The sequence below is a fragment of the Marmota monax genome, unplaced genomic scaffold (genome assembly GCF_021218885.2).
Source record: "Marmota monax isolate L192 unplaced genomic scaffold, Marmota_monax_Labrador192_F-V1.1 WCK01_AAM20220418_F8-fsc00158, whole genome shotgun sequence".
In the NCBI taxonomy this organism is placed as follows: Eukaryota; Metazoa; Chordata; class Mammalia; order Rodentia; family Sciuridae; genus Marmota; species Marmota monax.
The window spans coordinates 589,031-611,328 of NW_026694092.1; the positions used below are offsets into that span (position 1 = coordinate 589,031).

General features: G+C 34.9%; 1 protein-coding gene across 4 annotated transcripts in view; it reads left to right on the forward strand.

Moving 5' to 3' along the window:
* Cfap47 (cilia and flagella associated protein 47) overlaps positions 1 to 22,298 on the forward strand; it is a 424,450-nt gene that overhangs the window by 241,264 nt on the left and 160,888 nt on the right. For 3 of the 4 annotated variants that reach the window (XM_058585745.1, XM_046465022.2, XM_058585746.1), the window contains 4 exons: positions 7,374 to 7,485; positions 8,865 to 9,091; positions 11,626 to 11,800; positions 12,406 to 12,447. In XM_058585745.1, the coding sequence (XP_058441728.1) occupies positions 7,374 to 7,485; positions 8,865 to 9,091; positions 11,626 to 11,800; positions 12,406 to 12,447 (556 nt within the window). The remainder of the gene's footprint in view (positions 1 to 7,373; positions 7,486 to 8,864; positions 9,092 to 11,625; positions 11,801 to 12,405; positions 12,448 to 22,298) is intronic. The other variant, XM_058585744.1, reaches the window with a different exon arrangement.

Sequence of the window (22,298 nt, forward strand, 5' to 3'; positions counted from 1 at the left end):
CACCAGACACCCCAGCACTAGAAGCAGACTGACTCCATCTTGGATAACCTTTTTCACCATATTTGGTGGGGGCAGCTGTTAGCTCTCAGATCAGATCTCCATCTGGCCAGGTACCAGGTATCCAACTCCCCACCCCTCTCCAGCGGCGATTTTGGCACAGTGACCATTCAACACAAAAACAGCTCCCAATTGGGCAGGTGTGCAGTGTGCCCAGGGCACCACCCACCTGGTGTGAGCCTGGGTGTGAGAGGTCCTGTAGGTGGGAACTGCTAAGTGAGAGGGGATGGGACTAAAGTTTGGAGCGTAACAGAGAGACCAGGAGCTGGGAAATCTCCAGGCAAGAGAGGGAGACAATACTGGGTGCTCAATTCAGACAAGTTGTCCCCAAAAGAGACCCATGAGGTGCAGTCTTCCTGCAGAGACTGTCAGGAGGCACTCCTCACTTTCAAACATTCTACACTGGGATCAATCTTCCCACCCTGGTTACCTACACCATCCTGAGGGTAGAGACACCAGCTTAAAACAGACAGCCACCTATTGGATGAGAAGAGAAACAGAAAAGAAATGGATCTCTAAAACTAGCAACAATCCTGGTTTCTTCTTTCAAGTATTTTTTTTCTCTTTTACCTCTCTATCCTCTGTCCCTCACATCGCCAACATGTGAAACCAAGAACTTTGCATAAAATAGGACTTTGAAGACTGAGTCATCTGAATAATATAATATAGAGGTGTTGTACATGCCCTTTTTTCTTTTCCTTTATATTCTTTCATTTTTCTTTCCCCCTCCAAATTTTACTGTTTTAACATCTGTATTTTTCTAAATACATATGTGTTTATTTTATGTACTCTACTTTCTTTCCATGTACTTGTCTACCCTAAATCATTTCCTGTCTATTCTCTTGCTACTAAACCTCTTCATTAAAATTTCTCTTTCACACTTCCTAAGGTATATTAACTCTATACCCTCATGTATTTCCCCTTCAGCATATCGTCCTACGCCCCACTCCCAGTTCATTGTCCACCATCAGAAACTGTAAACCTTTTTACAAAACTACTGATTATATTTTAGATAATAATTGAATCCAACATCTCTGTACATTGAGACTAAACTGTAAATGTTTTAATATCAATAAATTGTTCATAGGGATATATTTTTGATAATGGGATCAGTTAATATTGTCCTTCCCCACAATGGAGGGATCTTGGAACTCTATAAGAGCACTACAGATCTATAGGGTAAAAAAAAAATAACACCCCAGACTCACAGAGCTAGAAAGGAAGACACACGAGCAACATGAAAAGATAAGGGAAGAAAATACCACAAAAAAATCAAGACACAGCATTATTAGAATCATTAGCAGCCACATCAGAAAAAAATGACAAGAGAAAAATTTCAGGATATACATGGTTAAAATGTTCTGTGACCTCAAGGAAGATATAAGAAAACAAATATAAGCAATGAAAGATCACTTTGACAAGGAGCTACATAAACAAATCCAAGAAGCAAAAGATCACATCAACAGGGAGATAGAGGTTCTAAAAAAAAAAGAAAGAAATCTTTGAAATGAAAGGAACAATAAACCAAATGAAAGCATCACCAACAGAATTGACCACTTAGAAGATAGGACATCACTCAGTGAAGATAAAATATATAATCTTGAAAAGAACATAGACCTCACAGCAATAATGGTAAGAAACCACGAGCAGAACATTTAAGAATTATGGGATATTATAAAGAAACCAAATTTAAGAGTTATTAGGATAAAGGAAGGCATAGAGGTCCAAACCAAATGAATGAAAATTCTATTCAATGAATTAATATCAGAAAACTTTCAAAACATGAAGAATGAATTGGAAATCCAAATTCAAGAAGCCTACAGGACGCCAAATGTACAAAATCACAAGAGATCCACACCAAGGCACATTATAATGAAAATACCCAACGTACAGAATAAGGAGAGAATTTTAAAAGCCATGAGAGAAAGGAATCAGATTACATATATGGGAAAACCAATTAGGATTACAGCAGATTTTTCAACACAGATCCGGGAACAACATATATCAAGCTCTGAAAGAAAATGGGTGCCAACCAAGAAACTTGTATCCAGAAAAATTAAGCTACACTCTCAACATGGCCTTCTTAAATCTTGAGTTCCAGTGGGGATTCACAACCTCTTACCTGTATCTCAATGTTCCCATAGAAACTTTTCTTTGTGGATGGATGTAGAATTCTTGTTGTGGTGGTAGGATATGAACAGTCATCTTCCTGTTTCACCATCTTGCTGATGTCTAAAGATCAATTTTGATTACAGTTTGGATAATGCTCACACTTGAAGGGAAAAAATAGTTTTCATTGACTGGAAGGAAAATTGGTGGCAATATTTAAAATAGAAATGGTTCTGAAAAATGTGATGATAGGGACTGGGGATGTAGATCAATGTTAGAGTTCTTGCTTAGTATGCATGAGGCCTAGGACTCAGTCCCCAGCAACACACAAAAATATGATATTAAAGGAAAGAGTGATTGTTTATTTCCTTGCCACATTGATTTCTGAAGTCCATGTATAGCTCCCTGATGTTAGATGAAATGATATCTTATAATGTACCATGTATTTCTATCAAAAAATCCATTCATATTTTAGGTCATTTAAGTATATTTTTGCTTTCTCAAAATGTTTATGGAAGAATCTCTCAGGGATTTTATTAGAATTTGCTAAAATTTTATTAAGAACGTTAATTTTTTAGTATAGGCATACAAATCTTATTATCAGTCTTATTCTCATCCTCACTGTGTTTTAGCTCATCTCTCTGACTTAATTATTATAAATTGTTTTAAAAACATTGATTGCTCTTACTGGTCAGGTTCACATTGTAATTATGGCAAAGTCAAATAGTCACCTATAATGATTAATGGTCTTATGCAAGTGTATGTAGTTTAACATTTTAGAATTTTAGCTAAAGTCTCATGTGCCTGTTTGGCCATTGAAATAATGTAATAGTGCTCAATCAATTCAAACAACTAAATTAAAAATCCTGGAAAGATCTAGACCCAAGATAAGAGAATAGATAGAATTTAAGATGCATGAAAAAAAATCTGGAGGCTTTTTGTCTAGGTCAATGATATCTTTTCTTTTAAGGTTTATAGTTGTAGATGGACATACTACCTTTGTTTTACTTGTTTACTTTTATGTGGTGCTGAGGATTGAAACTGTTACCTCACATGTGCTAAGCAAGTTCAGTCCCACTGAGCTACAACCCCAGCCCTCATTTTATTTTCTTTTATAAGACTGAGTTTATTTGTATCTGAAGGGGCTCCATGACTTGTCCAAGGTTACCCAGCTAATTAGTGGAAAAGCTAGGATCAAAACTTTCTGACAATTCAGTGTTTGTTTTCCTCCTTTCCAGGTAATTAATAGCTGGTCTTCTTATAAAGTTCCATGTAACTGTAACTAGATAACAGAAGAGGAACAAAATATCTTCTATGAGGGTTTCTTAGAATTGTCAATGGGACTTGGCATCTTTCTGGGAAATAAATACAATTCCAATTAAGTATGCCAACTGAAAGATATGAAATTACAAGCAGGATGGAACTTGTTTAGATAACTATTAGAACAGCTCACAATGACAAGTGTCAGATAATTTTATTTCTCTTATCACAGCCTCTAGATTTGGAACATAGGGGAAATCTCCACTTTAAATCAGTTCTTATTGCATTCATGTTGCTTTCCTGGTCTAATTTTATTCCAAGAAAAATAATTACTCTACACTCTGGATTATAGCTTTTCTGAATAATATTCTGACACAGACAAGACAGACATAATTTTCAGTTACATCAGGTGATTATTTTTAAATAAAAAGAACATTGAAAATGAATGAGTTAGGTAAAATAATTTTTGAGAGCTCAAAATATACTGTGTGTATTAGATATAGAAATGAGGAATTGAATGAAACCAGTTAATATATTACTGTCTAATTAATGACTAGAAAGCTGTTTATAATTTATATTTGGAAAAAATACTCTGGCAAATTGAATTGACTATTATAGGTTTGTGCATACAATAGTAGTTTTCAAGAGGAAGACAGGTTTCATTCAGGCTCACATTAAAACAAACAGATAATTATGATAACTATTCACTGAGTTTAATTTCTCATAAGAACTATATTTTGAGTAAAATAACTTAATTTTAGATAAAAATAAGGATGTAATAAAAATTAAAGTAGAAATAAACAAAATAATATTTTCTTTTTTTCAGTCTCTACTGCATTGACTGACATATTTGTCATCTACTTGAATTATTATTACAGATTTTACATTATTGATCAGGTTATGTTTATAATGAAACAAATACAAAAAGAAAGAGAAATTATAATTCAAATGGCAGGCTTGGATTTTTGTTTGCAAAGTTCATGGCTACATAACAAAAGTATTGTATGATATATATTATATATAATTATTATATATATATATATATATATTCATTACCAAAATATGTGAATTTAAATGCTAAACAATTTTAAAAATTCAGAGTTTTCCATATTCCTTTTCTCAACATGAATTTTAGATAATTGTGGATCTTAATTAATGAAATTTTGTGTAATACTATCATTTGAAATAGACCAACAAATTAATTGTAAATACAATCCCACCAGGGAGATAATAAAGTTATATTAAAATTGACCTGAAAATCAGAAATTGTTCATTCTTAATATTGTTTTCAGATTAAGTTTCAATCTTTTACCATTTTACTTATTTATGATATTTATATTTTAGAATATATATTTCCATTACTTGATAAATTTACATAATTTGCATAGATATTGCCTGTTTAAAGATATCTTTAGAATGGTCTCTTTGTCGTGAAGATAATATTGTGTTAGGATTGTGGAACACTGCCAGGCATGCATGCCTGTAATCCCAGCAACTCATGAGGCTGAGGCACAAGTTTGAAGCCAGGCTCAGCAATTTAGAGAGGCCCAAAGCAACTCAGTAAGACCCTGTCTCAAAATAAAAAATAAAAAGGACTGCAAATGTGCCTTAGTGATTAAGTACCCTGGGTTCAGTCATTAGTACTGTGCCCCTCCCCCCCAAAAAAGATCGTGAAACACTTCAAACTAGTAAACTAGTTACCATCCTAGATTCAAAACTAGTTTTGTTTTGTTTTGATTTTCAGGTATGAATGCCTGTCACAAGCCAGTTCTAATACATGATTCTCCATTGTATCTAAATTTGCCAGCCTTTATTTTCATAGATCCTTGCAAGTCTTGGCCCCACCCTTGATCTTTTGTGTAAGGTCTTAATTTTCAGGACATCTTCAGGTGATTTATATGCACATAAAAGTTTATGAATTTCTGTTCTCAAAGAATGAATATATTGTTTAAATGCATTGTCTTAAGTGCCTGGTAAACACCAGGTTAAGGGCCATGTTTGTAATATGTGTGATTTCATGTAGTCCTCACCACCTTTTATCATTCCACTTCCTACAATATAGAGATTTCTCAAAATGTTTTATTATGGAAAATACATATAGAAGAAGGAAAAGTAATTTTTTCTCTACCCTTCACAGTTCTTAACTAGGACAGACTCTTATAACAAAAGACAAGAAAAAACACAAAAGTTTATTAACATATATATTTCATATACATATATATATATATATATATATATATATATATATATATATATGATACACAGGGTATGAGAAAATCTCAAAGGGATGACTTAAAAATTTCAAATGTATAATATCTTCAACAAAGAATGTAATTTTTTGTGTTTTAGAATTTAACCTTTATTTTATTTATTTTTATATGTTGCTGAGGCTCAAACCCTGTATCTCACCTGTGCTCGAAGAGCACTCTAGCACTGAGCTACAACCCCACCCCAAGAATGTAAATTTTTAGAGAGGTGACAAAACAAAGGAAAAGGAGTTTGAATCTGTAGGAGAGGCAAATTGTAGGAAGTCAAATAAACAGGAGTGTTTTGTAGATTAATCTAGTGTCATCTCCAGGCAGAAGAGGGTTTAAAATTATAAATACCTTTTGAAATTTATATCCTGCTTTTAGGCAAATGGGTGAGAGCTGAGAGTTTTTCTTTTATCTGCTGCTTTTCCATTGCCTTCAGGTCAAAATAATCCCTGAGCAAATGAATCATAATTTTGGGTGTCATATCCTGGTTTCTTACACATAGTACTATATAGATAAAACTACAATAAATCTCCCCTTTGCTTTCACTTATTTTCATAGTACCTAGCCAAACATGTTTTATTATTATAATGGAGTAAATCCCAATCACTACATCATTTTATTCATAAATAGTTCAATAAATGTATCTACAACACTCACTTTTTTGACATGGCCAACGATACCATTACAACTAAAATATTGTCAGTATTTTTCTTAATGCCACCAAATACCCACACAGTGTTAAATTCCTTGAATGTCTCATGGCTGTTTATGTTTTTTCTCCCATTCATTTTAAGTGTCTTTGAATCAAGATCTAAATCAAATTCATCTATTGTGATTGTTGGCAGGATATGTCTTTTAAGACTTCCTCTCTCCAAATATTTTTCAACTAAATTCTAAGCTTCTAAAATAAAGGTATTGTTCATCTTGTTTTCTAGAGGAGGAAACTGGAACTCAGAGATTTAGTAAACCTGCCTGAGGCCTAATAGCTCATAGGGACAGTGACAATTAAAATTAGGCATACCCACTTCTATTGATCTCTCACTGAATCATGTTGCTGCCCTCCCATTGTTCCCACTTTTGTTTTTTTAAAACATTTATTTTTTAGTTATAGGTGGACACAATACCTTTATTTTATTTTTTTTATGTGGTGCTGAGGATTAAACCCCAGTGCCTCACGCATGCCAGGTAAGAGCTTTACCTCTGAGCCACAACTCCAGCCCTCCAATTTTATTTTTGCTTTCTTTGTTTAACCCTTTGTATTTCTTTCCTAAATATTGGTTCTAAAATATTTAAGGCCCTGTTGTGCTCATTTTGAAAGGTGACACTTTAAAATATAGACTCTTAGGGACTCAGACACCTTGCAAAAATAATGCATCCCTTCCAATAATATGTTACAGAATGAAGGAAAAAATTTCTTGCTTGCTTATTTGACCACCCAAGGATATATGTGGATATAAAGATAATCTGGGACCTTCTTAATCAGGACCTCCTGTCTGACTGATGTAAAATTTCCCCCACCCTATGATAGGGCTCTATTTAAACTTTACCTTTGTCTACCCATTTAGAGCCTATGTTGCTTATGAAAACCCACATGAAAGTTCTTATAGTATACAGATTTTCCTTGTAACATAAAGATTCATCATGTTTTTAAGAGCTCTTAAAATTTAGTACTATTGTATGCTTGTGTTTTAGATTGGAGAATTAATATATATTGTGGAAGGAAAAGGATTGATCCCCTTGCCTTCCAATTTTCTTCCAATGAAGCTTTCAACTACCATTAACTATAGCAGTCCTCTAGAAGAAGGTATAGTATGCATGTTTCTGATTTTTTCATTTATAATATTGAAATGGGACTATTCATCCTTCAGTCATGTAAGCATCCTCTCATAGCAAGTTTCTTTGGTATGTAATTTGATCTTGAAAGGCTTCCTTTTAACGTTATTATGTTAGCATCCATGAAATAGAGCACCATTTACCAATTTAAAAGTATCAGTGATGATTTATCATGAGGAGGCCAGCACTTTGCCAGGGTAATGCTTCCTGCTCAGGAAGGGGATAAGCCACCTGAGAAAAATAAAGTCTGAAGTAATTAGTGAAGAAATAAGAGACAAGGTTAGATTTTGAAGTAGAGCATCTGATAGATTCTTCCAGGCCTGGTAGGAGCTGGAACAGAACAGTTAAAAGTGGCTCAGATTCTTTATTTAAGGGAGAGCATCAAAGGAAGGGATAAGGTTTCAGGGGGTAGAGTCTTACTTCATGGTGTCTTATAGTCAACAGGTTGACTGGCATCTTGATAAGCCACACCCATCTCTGAGAGGCTGTGTTGCTATGCGGCTGCAGCAGGTCACCCCATCTCCAGAGCTGTGCAGGACCTTTGGCAGAGCTGGTGGGAGTTCACATGTATTTGGGCCATCTCATCAGCAGGAGTGCTGCTGTGAATTCCCAATACCAGAGTTTCCCACTCATTGGCTTCCATGCAAATCTGGTCTACACACAGTTCACAGATGTATCTCGACCGTGATTATTTTCAAAGGCTCTTTTTCAGTCTTCAGATAAATATTAGAATTTGACATACAAAATATTACTCAACAAACTCTCCATTTCTCAAATAATTTGGAAATCACTGTACTCTCAAAAATTCGTGTACTGTTATATAAGCTGGAATTCTACCTTACTCTGCAGCTCTTGATCATTAACTCTGAAAGAATTAAGGACTTAGATGTAAGGTTGTTAATGAAATAAAATGGCTTTTCTTGCCAGTCCTCAAGTGTGTGTGTGCATGTGTGCATGTGTGCATGTGTGCGCGCGCGTGTGTGTGTTTGTGTTTGTGTGTAATATTTATTTTTGCTCCCCCTACCTACTTAATACCAATAAGAGCATGAAGGTTACCAAATTTTTGAGTATATTAATGTTTTTATGAAAGAATGATTTGACTAGAACTTTTTTTGATGAATATAATAAAGTATCTTTAATTCTCAAATACTTTCTCTTGAAGCTCTAAATTATTCCTAATAGAAATGTGTTACCTATTATTTTTACTCTGTTTAATGAAGACCATAACTGTAGTTTCGTATAGTTTGATTTTTTTTTTTTAATACGAAAGTCCATCACAAGTCCATACTGGATAACAGTGTCAAAAGCACCAATGTTCGTTGCATTAATTAACATTTTTTATTTCCTTAGATTATAATAGGGAAGATCCAGTTCTATATTTGAAATGTGAACTCCGTCAAATCCTAGATGTGGACCTTAAATTGCCACTGACCAATGAAGCCAAGGAAAAGGCTTTGGCTTTTGCAGCACAACAACAGATGTCAACTATTGAGTATGAGCGAAGGTTGATCACAGGCACTCTGGAGAGCAGTAGCGTCCGTGTGGCCATCGCCCTCCTGGGGCTGACCAAAATTGAGGTAGTTACTAACTCTTAAAATATGCCGAGCTGTTGCGTTTTTACACAGTAGCATTTTAAAGCTCATTAAGTAATATATTTTAATAAAACTATTGTAAGGTATCATTTTGTACATTGTAGTCTTTAATTCAAGTACTTGTCAATTCTGGCTGGATTTATTAGACTGCTTTGGAGAACTTTAAATAGCACCAGCATCTAGGCCCCACTCCAGAACAATTAAATACAAATTTCTGGAAGGGGATAAATGGAGACATGTTCTACAAGTTGCCAAGGATATTATGCTGCACATCCAAAGAGGATCATGTCTGATGTTAGTTTACCAGGCTGAGAATTACACTGCCAGTTCTGTAACCATGGCCTGGTTACCTAAATCTCCTCAAACCTCCATTTTTATATTTTTTAATATAGAGATGTTGGTAATTTATGAAAACTGAGGTGTATATGTGAAATACTTAGTATATTACGTGATATATAGTAAGTGTTCTCTTTATGAATACTGTTGTGATGATTATGATTATTATCACTACTGGTACTATTATTACAGACTCTAATAGCTTGAAATATGGTACAATCTATTTTTATGACTGAAATAAGGTTTAATCTGTTCTCAAGGGCAAGCCAAAGTGATTCTTCTAAATACAAACCTCCTCATGTTGCTCCTCTCTGACATTATAGCTCCTGTCAGATAGAAGCCAAAATCCTCAGGATGGTCTATATGATCCTCCTGGTCAGTCTTGCCTTCTCTGATCTCAACTCCTCCAGTGGAGCACATTGACCCAGGGTCACTTCTTCAGCACAGGCCTCCTTGCTCCAAACTCATGAGGCATGCTCCCTGTAGCTTTTGAATTTCCTCTGTTACTTTTCCCTAGATATCAGAGAACAGCCTCCCTCTATTACTTCTGGTCTCTATTAAAATGAATGAGATTCTGCTTTAACAAATTATATACACTTATATATTTTTCATCCTTGTTGTTTAAGCTTTATGCCTACATTTACATATATTTAAATAGAATACTTGACATTGTATTGATGATTTATTTGTCAGAATGCCAGAATCAATGCAGGCTAACCACAGATTTCTAACAATTAATGATGATTTTTAAAGATGACTTATATTTTAAGGTCTGATAGGCTCAGAAGTATTAAAGACTGAGGCTTTGACATTCTCTTGACTAACTTATCTGTACTATGTTTTGAAGAATCTGATCATTTTCTTCAGCTTAAACCAAAATGTTTACTTCTATATAACAGTGAATTGAGGAAGACTTATTTAGTTATCAGTACATTATTAGAATAAATCTTTTTAAAGACTGACCATTTCCAACTTTCAGCCTATCATAGTGCTCTGTGTCTTTCTCCCTTTTTATCTATTTATTTTTCATTATTAATTCTTCTGAAAGCCATTTATTTAAATAAAAAATGGTTTAGGGAAGTGGGTTTTGACCATGACATCCCTTTCCATTATATATATATATATATATATATATATATATATATATATATATATATATATATATATATATATATATATAGTTCTATCTTCTCCTTCCTTTCTTTCTCCCTAAAACCCAATAAAGTTTTTATATTTATAATTGCATTTAATAAATTATTCTACATATTAGATTTGCTTTTATTTTTCCTCTTTCTCCTGTCATATTATGAACTCCTAGAAATGTGAAGAACTTTTCTCATGTATTTTTGGCTATCCTTTGACATGTACAGCATGATATGTATCCTGTTGATTTTTAACTTAATTAAAAGTATCACTTGTAACCTACTTCACTTACATTGTGAGAGCTGGGTTTATCTTCACTCTTGTATTTTAAGAAAGAAAATACTGTGTCTAGAGAAGTATATGCATGAAAGTGAATTGAAGTAATCCACATTATATGAGTAAAAGTTGAAGGAACTAAAAATATCAAACCTATATATGAAGAATATTTGCATATCTGTAGAGAAGGTGGAGCTAAATATTTTCATATAATCACAAAATGATCATTAGTGAAAGAGGAGGACTGAGTCTCTACTGCTAATAAGAACTATATATGATGGATAGATGTGAAACAGCATAGTTTCTAACTCAAGGAGGGAAGTACTTTTTCATTGCTATTCACTTTTAGAATGGTTTCCTCCCCAGGCAAATAATTCCTCAACACTAAAAGCATTAGAGCAGGGCTGAGGTTGTGGCTCAGCAGTAGAGCATTCACCTAGCATGTGCAAGGCCCATTGGATCCTCAGCACCACATAAAAATAAATAAATAAATAAATATTACAACTAAAAAATAAATATTTTTTTAAAAAAGCATTAGAGCAGGGGACCTTGACCATATCTCAGTAAAGGATAAGTACATTGGTTCTGTGAAATGTGTTAGTGCTGCCTTCCATCAATTACATAATAATATCTCTAAAGAAATAAAAATTCTGCCCTTTGCTTTGTTTTTTCCCAAATTTATTATCTAAATACATAATACTATTTTTTGTGTTTTGAAGGTAAAATTTAAGAGACTTAATTCCAACTTTCCCATTTATTTGCAGTCTCTTATGCTGTTTAATATGTCAAGGTTGAAGAAGCCTAAGTCCATTTTATATAGAACAGAACTGAGCCTTCCAGAACATTTTGATATCCCCAGGAAAATCTACATACCTCAGATTTCAGAAACTCAAGCTAAATTGACTCAGCCTAAAGGATTTAAAACTTCAGATACAACAGGTAATCAACAATATCTTGAGTGGATTATCTAGCTCTGTTCCAGGAATGTTAATAGCAAGAACATATGAAAAGTGAATCATGTGTCATTTATGTGTAATTTATATTTGATCCAAACCATGGTCTTTATTACTTAAGTATTTACTATTTGTTTCCAGGTGCCCTTTTATTCTGTTGTGGTGATCAAGAATGTATAAGCCAGATTTATTATCAATATTGATACACTGACATGATTCATTGCAAGTGATAAGATGTAAAAAATGATACTAAATATGTTTAACTATTTAAAATTTCCTTTAATTTTAGTTTCTTTCAAGTTGCTAGATAATAATAAGAGCATAATTTCTTACCAGGGCTAATACTAGAATAACTCTAGTATTATGGGTTCCAAGTTACATTTTTGCTAAAGTTGGTTGCATTACAGTTTTATTTGGGGTGGAGGTTCAGTAGGAGCATGTGGGAGGCCATAAGTTCAATTCTTAGCATTCAAAAAGACACATTTTATTTGTTACTCTGTGCATTTATGCTGACTGTAAAATATCTCTACGTCTGAAAGGGTGGTTATAAGTTGTAAATTATAAGATAATCTGTTCACTTTACCTTCCTAGGAGAACTGAGATCCCAAATGCAAACGCCAAGTAGCCAAGCAGGTAATGATAATTTAAGGGTTATGTTTGGTCTAAGGCAATAGGAATGATGAATTCTATGTTGACTAGAGTATAGATGCCTTGTCTAAACATTCAAATTCAAAAAATAAAAATAAAATCCTGAGTCAGCCACACAGCTGTAAGGGCAAATTTGTCTTCCCAATAGTTTGAAACCACTCATCATATGTTACATTTTTATCTTTAATAACTCCAACTTTTCAATGTGCTATTAGAATTTTAAATGAGTAACTTATTTTCATAACTTTTAAATCCCCTTTGAGAGAACTAGATAAATCTGAGACTATTTTAAAATACAACTAAAATTGTCAATCTAAGCCATTTATTTATTTAGCCACTAATTGAATGATACTATTGAACATTAATTCCCTTGGGAAAAATTATCAAAATTTTCAAGTTCTTCCCTTTGAAGGACTCATTGATAAGAAACTGTTGTGAGTAAATAACACAAAATTAGGACTACAATATGGATTGCAGGTATGCATGCAAAAGAGAAAAAGCTTCAAGCAGTATGCTCAGGTATATAAGATGAGAGGAAGTATATACCTCCTACCATGTGAAATGATAAATATTATCATTTGTTTTTGCTTGGATCCATCTGGAATGATTTCCATCTTTGTAATTTAAGAGTGGAGAGGATTGGGGGCACCTGTTGGTACAAATACTACAGACTCATTCTTTTTAATCAAGTTTTCATGTATTTCCTTGAATAAATTAAGGACCATTAACTATATTCCTTTAATATACAGAAACATCAAAAGTGTCCTTATTTAGATTTTATTTTTTATAATATCTCCACTTTGCTGGGAAGTGTGGCATGGGCATCTTCATGCTGTAATGTTGGAAGTGAAACTACTTCTTATTCTTTTTACCATATCTTTTATAACTGTGATGATTCTCTCAGAAACTATGGATAGAATTTTTGGTTATTTCTATAGAATGATATAGAACACACTTACGAATTCTTTTAGTCATAGTGATTTAATGGCTAAAATTTTGAGGATGATTTTAATAACCATAGAAGATACATCAATAATATCAATACTTATGCAATTTAGTTTTTTCCCCCCTATTATAGTTCACTGGAGCCAGCATGCCATAATTTGACTGGAAATTCTTAAGTTTTCTCAATCTTTTATAATTCAGTTTGTACCTATTGAAATTTACCTGGAATTATTTATGAAGCCATTGTTATGGTTTGGATATGAGGTGTCCCCCAAAAGCTCATGTGTGAAGCAATGCAAGAAGATTTAGAGGAGAAATGATTGGGTTGTGAGAGTCTTAACCCAATTAGTGAATTAATCCCCTGATGTGATTAACCAAGTGGCTGGAGATGTGGCTGGAGGAGGTGGGCATTGGGAGGCATGGCTTCAGGGTATATATTTTGTATCTGGTGAGTGGAGTGTCTCTGCTTTCTGATCATCATGTGAGCTGCTTCCCCCTGCCACACTCTTCTGCCATGATATTCAGCCTTACCTGGAGCCCTGGGGAATGGAGCTGGCTGTCTATGGACTGAGACCTCTGAAATCATGAGCCCCCAAGTAAACTTTTCCTCCTCTACAATTGTTCTGGTGGGATATTTTAGTCACTGCATCAAAAAAGCTGACTAAAACAATCATAAATGTAGAAATCCTAATATATCAAGGTTATGAGGCCATTATGGACCCTCAGAAATTGCCTTGTGCTATGTTTGAGAGTATGTGTTGGACATGTACATTTAATATTTTGGGAGGCAAGCTCAAATATTATGAAATATTCAGTTTATAAAGCTTTTCTGTTTAAAACTAGAGAAAATCCTTTAGGACTCCATCTACTAATATCCTCTATCCCCTGTTGTATCCTCAGCAGTGATTCATAAAGCAGACTCTCATAGGGTCAGAGTTCCAATGAACATACTTTGAAAGCCTTTGATCTAGTTCAACCTCTATGTTTCAGAGAGATTAAATATCCAGAACATATATCTAAGATATTAGATGATGAGATATTTCATTCAACGAATATTTATTGAGAGTTTAATACGTACAGGTGATGTTCAGGAACCAGAGATAAAGAAGTGAACACAGTAAAGAAGGCTTTCACCTTTTGAGAACTTTGATAAAAAAGGTATTTCCAATGTTCATCTTTGAGTCATATACTTTGGCATTTTCAGTATCAGTTTCTACTCTTCTGTGGTTTAGTCTCACTCCATCTATGTCATTAGCCAATGAATTTTATTGACAGTAAACCATAGAGAGAGAAATTTGATTAGTCATATGAGAATTCACCCAATTTTGACTTTGGAAATATTGTTTCAATAAAAAGGCTTTGCTACTCTGGTTTTCAAGCCAAAATGATATCTCATAAATTATCATCTTGACATCTTAGATGTCTATATTTATCAATTGTCTCCATAATTTTCAGTCACTAATTTCTACCTACATAATTTCTGATTAACAATTTTTATATGATATTCTTTCATTTTTTGTTGATTTTTTTTCTTCTAACACTTGAAGGTTTTAGTATAAGTCACCCTCTATGTTTTATTTTTAGGAAAATAAAATTGTTTTGCAATTTTATTTCATAAGCAGATTTATATTTTCATACATAGATTCAAAAGGCATCTATTGATTGATTAGCTTATTAAATTATTTTCACTTGACAGTCTTATAGGCTATGGGACAAATTGTTTCAGATAAAACAATTCTCATAACACCTTGTTATTATTATTATTATTATTATTATTATTATTTACAAAAAAACTTCATATCTTTTTTCCCTTCCTTACTTTCAAATGAGTTTAGGAATTAACACTTAGATGTTTGCATTTTAGCTAGGACTGGCTAAACAAACTTCCAAGCAACCTTGAATAATCAACAGATTTAAAATAGGCAGAACATAGAGTTAAAAATCCTTACATGTCAAATCTAAACTACAGTTTAAGAATTATCTTAAATGTATTTATAAGAAAAATTTTAATGAGGCACACAGATCAAACAAACAAATAAACGAGGTGTGCAGAACTAAAAGTGAACACACCAGAAAAAAGCCATAAGATATTACCATGATCTCAATTTTGTTAAAAAGTGCCAGAGAAACTCCTCCCAGCAATAGGGATACAGCTGCAAAAAATCTCTTCAAAACAATTCATCAGAATTCTGGGGAAAGTTTACCTTGATGTGTTTGAACTAAATTCTGCCCAAGCTATCTTTAGGATCTATTTTTGTAAGAGGCTTATCTGGTGGGCCAGAACAAGAATTGGTGCTCAGGAAATGTTTTGGGTCAATAATATGCTGCTTATGGGGATTCCTTGCCAGAGAGTCACCAATGAACTGAACATTGCCTTTCATATGTCTCAAAAAACCCTAAACATTAAGGGGTGTGGGGCAGCTCAGAATATAATGAGATTGATCACTCCCTTCTGTGTAACTCTGGGTTTAGCTGCTAGAGGTCCCCAAACCCAGTTCTTCTGAGGTGGTTCCCTCTAAAATCACCTCACATCATGGGTGTGTTACCATGTAAGCTCTGTCAAGACTTTTTATTCACCTATAGGTGCCCAGATTGAGCCAGAGGGAGCATTCATCTGTTTTCTCTGTACGCCAAAAGATCTTCATATAGAAAAATTTCAAATGGATAATGCCACAGCCACCAAATATCTTAGTCTATCAAGTCAATTATCACAAAAACAAACTAATAAAACAGAGACTAACAAACACACTAATAAGCAAAAGGATACATAAAACAATGAACAATTACATTAAACCAGAGTGCATTTTCATACCATACCAGACCAGTCCAGGTGACTGAACTATTCCATGACTCCCCAAAAGATTATTTCACCCTGTTTGTAGAACTAATTTTCTGTGTTAGCTAGCTTTTTGTTGCTAATAAAATACTTAAGAAAATCACCTTCGAGGAGGAAACATTTATTTTGTCTCACAGTTTCAGAGGTTTCAATCCATGTCCACTTGGCTCTGTTGTTTCTGGACCTGTGATGAGATAGTACATCCTGGTGAAATGGCATGGCAGAACAAATCTTCTCACATAATGGTGGTAGCCAGGAGGGAGGGGGAGAGGGAATGGGGGGGAGTGAGAGAGGGAGGGATAGGGGGAGAAGGAAAGAAAGGAAGAGACTAAGGACTAGATACTAGATAATCCCTTCCAGGGCATGGTCCCTGTGACCTACTACCTCCAACTAGGACCCGCCTCTTACAGTTTCCACCATATCTCAATAGTCCATACAATTATGAATCTGTCAATGGATTAATCCACTGATGAGGTTAGAGCCCTCATAATGCAAGAAATTCTCAAAAGTCTCACTTCAAAACATTGCTGCATTAGGGACTAAGCCTTCAGCACATGAGTCTTTTTGAACATTCCATATCTAACCTATAACACCCCAAACTCAAAACCAAGCTGGCATAGTAGCACACGACTATAATCCCAGTTACATGGGATGCTAAGGCAAGAGGATTGCAAGTTCAAAGCCAGCCTCAGTGAGGCCTTAATCAACTTACTGAGACTGTCTCAAAAAAAAAAAAAAAAGTAAAGGGGCTGGGAATGTGGCTCAGTGGTTAAGTGCCCCTGAGTTCAATCCCTGCTACTAAAAAAAAAGTCAAAACCAGAGTTGTAGTTTATGCCCCTAAACCAGAAAGGCAGTTCAAAGAACAGTTGTCCTAGTAGGATTACCCACTCAGAAATGTCGTCTTCCCAGATAAGTTTCTTTCTTTCTTTTTCTTTTCTTTTCTTTTTCTTTCTTTCTTTTTTTTTTTTTTGGTACTGGGATTGAACTTAGGGGCACTTGATCACTGAGCCACATCCCCAGCCCTATTTTGTACTTTATTTAGAGACAGGGTCTCACTGAATTGTTTAGTGCCTTGCCTTTGCTGAGGCTGGCTTTGAACTCGCGATCCTCCTGCCTCAGCCGCCCAAACCGCTGGGATTACAAGCATGTGCCACCACACCTGGCTCCCAGATAAGTTTGTTTTATTTTTGCAAAAGTGAAGTTGATGTTGAGGGCTGACAGTGGCACAGTGGGAAAACAGATTCAGGAAGCTGATGCTTCCAGATTGGTATCAGTCCAGCTGGCCACTGCAGGTCATAGCCACACTATTAAGGGACCACAGAGTCTAGGACAGGCAGTTAAAGGACTCAGAGTCCTAGCTGAGTTTCCAGAAATTGACATTGAGCAAGGAATTACTGACCTATGCACAGAGAAGCCAATACTTGGTACCAGATTTTTGCAAAATGATTAGACTTTATTGCACAGTCCACCAGCAAAGAGGTCAGGAGCTAAAAAGAAGCTTGAATCTGTCTTCCCAATCAGTTGGTAGGAGGAAAATTTATGGAGGAAAGAAGGGGCCATAATCCTAGCCATGCAGGAAGCGGAGGCAGGAGAATTGTGAGTTGATAATTGCCAGCCTCAGCAATTTAGCAAGGCCCTAAGCAATTTAGTAAGACCCTGTCTCAAAATAAAAAAATAAATAAAAAAGTCTAGGGATGTGGCTCATTGGTTAAGCCACCCCTGGGTTCAATCTCTGGTATTTAAAAAAAATAAATAGGAAAAAGAAGAAAGAAAAGAGTTGTTTTTTAAATTGGATGGTTAAAGGGGGATGATTTAATGTCCTTTTACACAGGTGTAAATGGTCATCTTGCCTACTCCCACATTTCATGATTCTTTCCAAGGGGAGTTATCATGTCCTATTGGGGGGTATTTTAAGCTTGTACCATCAGAAGGTCATGGACATAATCAGGCTGCACATGTCAGTTCTTACAAAGCAGGTTCCAAACTATCCTTGAGAGGATCTGGAGGCTTTTCCTGAAAAACAATTTGAGCACTTTGCTATTTTGGGTATTTCCAGGTCTTACCCAATTTCAAAGTCTTCTGAGTAAGCACCTAAGACTACTGAATAATTAAAGTAAAACTACTAATTTTTTGTCTATTGCTATTCCATTATTCTATGCTATATAAAATAATAAGTCACAGTGCCATTTATTCTTAAGTTAATAAATTAGTTCAATTTAAGTCCCCTGGAAATGAAGCTTGAAGCAAGAATGAGGTCATGATGTTTTACTTGGATGGTGAAAACCCAGGGCACTTAGAGTAGAAAAATAAGAGAAACAGGAAGGGAAAAACAGAAAATACAAAATGCTTGATACATGAGCTGTTACCATTATGTCCATTACTTACTTCCATGATTATATACAAAAGTCTCTCAGGATGCATCCCTAGAAAAACCATATGAAAAGTGCTCCTGAGCAATCAATATGAGAAAGGGAGGAAAAGGATTTTATCAACATTTTTATGTCCTGTCTTCTATTCCTTTTGCCACGTTTTACTCCATGAGGAGTTAATAAATTGCTCTAGCCTTCAAGGTGGCACTTCCTGGCCCATGGAGTGTCAAGTTCCATGACTTACCATGGTAGAAGGAATCTGAAACTACATATGGGGCTGATTTTTCTGACTGTAAAGTGGCAGCCAAGGCTTGTTTTTGTAACTTCTGATGCAAGATATAGGTCATCTCCAGGTAGAGGAATATGGAAATAGGACAAGTGATTGAGGCTGCTAGAATCAAGGGGATCTGAAAAAACACATAAAATGTATCCTGTCCATGCAAAATAATGACTATGCTTTAATGGAAAATAAGAGAATAATATTCTGAGTGAAATATGAGTGATTTAGGCCTGGAAACACAAATTGAACTTGCTTTGAAAGAGTGTTCTAGAAGGTTTTACATGAACTTTATAGCCACAGACCAAAGATGTTGTGAATCAATACATTACACAAATACATTGGTAAGTGGGCAACACAACAAGATGGAGCAATCTTTTCTATAGGTTTCAAATGTTATAACATTCTTAGCTTTAGGGTTGGTGGAGGCTAGAGTTGGTTATGCTTAGTGATACATTCCAAGAGTTTTACAGATACAGAGGTTGAAAGCAAATGCCTATTAAAGGGAGTTAGACAGCCCAAGGTAATTTTGACTCCTGACCTAAAACATTCCATCTCTCCACAATCACAATGTTCTAGTCAGCCCAGTTCATTCTATAGCATCTTTAATATAGATGAGGCTGCTTTAGAGAACTTCAGTTCACAGCCCTTTACAGTAATATTTTCTTATTGTTAATATTTTAAAGAAGTCCACTAGGTACACTTTCAGTAGCATTGAATATGGAAAATTTCCAATTTCTTTCTCTTCCTGCTGCCATCCCTATTGAGAAGTTCCATCCCAATCCCCAAGTCAATTTTCATCTCAGGAGTGGAATCTGAAGCCTGATATGTGCTTAGTACCAGCTTTGTGTCGTACTTGAGGGTCGTGCATACCAATCTGATGCTAGGTCTTATAGCCCTGGCTCCCCTTTTACATGACTTCATCCTTATAATGCATCACTCTCTGTCTTATTTCTCGGCATCCTGGAATAAGTTTCTACTTTATTTCTTAAATCCTGGTTTGTTCCTGCCAGGCTCCTTCTCAGATTTTGGTTTATTATTCCTGCCAAACCTAGACACCCTCAAACTCAATTTGAAATCCTAGGTCTTTCTTAACTATGAAACTGGCTTGATATCAGCTGTATCTATTTTCTCTTTTCTCTGTGACACTTGCCTGATTATATGCTTACTTCCTACTTTTGATTATCCCAGTGATAACTGAAAGTTTCTCTCTTGGTTGCCTTCCCATATTTGAGAAAGGACAAAAGGAAATTTTCCCTTTGCCCTCTCCAGGTTCATTGGAATAAATTGATAAATATTATGAAGAAGAAAAGGCATACAAATTTTTTAGCATGCAAATAGGGATAAAAATCACAGGAGTATGATTACCCACTCCCTTAATATTGTTCACAAATTTCTATATCCCTTTTCTATTGGGGAAGAGAAGAATGGGGAATGAATAGTCCCAAAGACAGAGATGAGCTTGTAAAAGATTATTTTTAGAATTTGAATGAGCCTAAGAGATAAACATTACCTTATAATAGAAGTCCATCCAGCTGCAGGTGTGGTTATATTTGTCTTCTTTTCTGAGTCAGAAAACGGGATTTCAGTGTGGGATGGAAGGAAATTGTGTTCCCTTAATGCAAATGAGAATTCCAGAGAAAGCTCTTCCCTGCTTTTGGAATGAGAGGAGCAAAAGTGCTTTTAAGGCCTTTTAATTTTCTTTAGTTCGAGTTGCTCAACATGCTAAAAAAGCATCCTATTCTGGTAGTATTATTCTTTGAGCCCCAACATCTGTCCTCTCACGTTCAGAGTCTATAGCTTATTCAGTTGCCAGTCTACATCATGTTCTAACATTTGGATTTTCTACCCACTCCAGGCTGTTACTTCATACCATGCCATCAGTAAGACAATATTGTGTCTTGTATTATTAAAATAATACATCTTAAGACAAATAATTTAATATAACCATTTAAACATGATTTTTTTTTGGTACTAGGGATTGAACTCAGGGGCACTTGCCCACTGAGCCACATCCCCAGCCCTATTTTGTATTTTATTTACAGACAGGGTCTCTCTGAGTTGCTTAGTGCCTCGCTGTTGCTAAGGTGGGTTTTGAACTTGCAATCCTGCCTCAGCCTCCTGAGCCTCTGGGATTACAGGCGTGCTATAATTGTTATTTCTAAGACTGAATATATTCTTTGTCATTTTAGTTTTAATATAAGATATTTTCAGTCTGATAAATAACTCATTTTAACTTTTTTTTTCATTTTTAATCTCTGGACACAGAGCCCACAAGTAAAAGAAATGTGAACTTTAAAATAGTTTTTCTTTCTATTAGGTCTTCAACAGTGAACATATGCTCTGCAATAATACATTTAGAGAAGCATTTAATCAGAAATTTTATAAGCCTTTTCCCCTAGTTTAAGTCCTAGAGAACATACTGTTTATTGGCTTGCTCACAGCTCATTCAAACTAATTTGCACACTTAGTAAATCAATCAGCAAGAACTTACAAACCAACTATGTTCAAAAAAGAGTTGATTTTTAATACAAGACAATTAGAGAAAGTTTATGGTATTCAGAAATGAAAATGCAAAGCACAAAGTTAATTTGCTGTCAGCAATCCCTTGCTTCTATCCCCATGGAGGGGTTAATTAGAAAGTGAAATCTTATTTCAGTTCTTTTCTTTTGGAAATTTTGTCTTCTTAGAAAATTATATATGAAAAAAAACCCCACAACTTTTTAACTAAATGCTGGCATGCTAGCACTCCTTGATAGGCTCTCTCTTAATTTTCCATTAAATGATCCATGAAGACATTCAGAAATTCAAATATTAAACAGAAATGGAAAGGAAAGATATCAGCCAGCTATTTACATGAATCCTATGAGGAATTCCCCCTAATTACTAAGCTGATGTGGCCAGATTGAAAAACACATTTAATGGCCTCTGTCGACTCAAGCCCAATTAAAACATAATTTAGGTATAAAGAGGAAACAGTCTACCCCATGATCATCTTTTTCCTCAAAAATGTATTATTTGCACCTACTAGAAAGTCAGGAATCTGCCTCCTCATTGCATACCTCCTAGCACATAGTAGGTGTTTAAAATGATTTTTTTTTCCTAATGAATGAATGTGGAATGAGTCTTGCTTTATGTATTACTGTGGCACTCTATTGACTTTTCTCTTTTGCATTCCTCCTGAGGAAACAAACCCCCCTGTACTCAATAAGTACAACCATTAGGGGGAAAATGTAGAGGAACATTATCCTATCAAGGCTGTACAGTCTCTGACATGTAGACCTGGTAATGATGGTGATGGCTGAGATACGAAGCATTCAGTGAGTTATGGCGCATGTTTTTGGTAGAAATAAAGTTGTCAATTAACCAGAAGTTAAAGAGATTTTCCATGGTGGAAATTTTCCTCTGA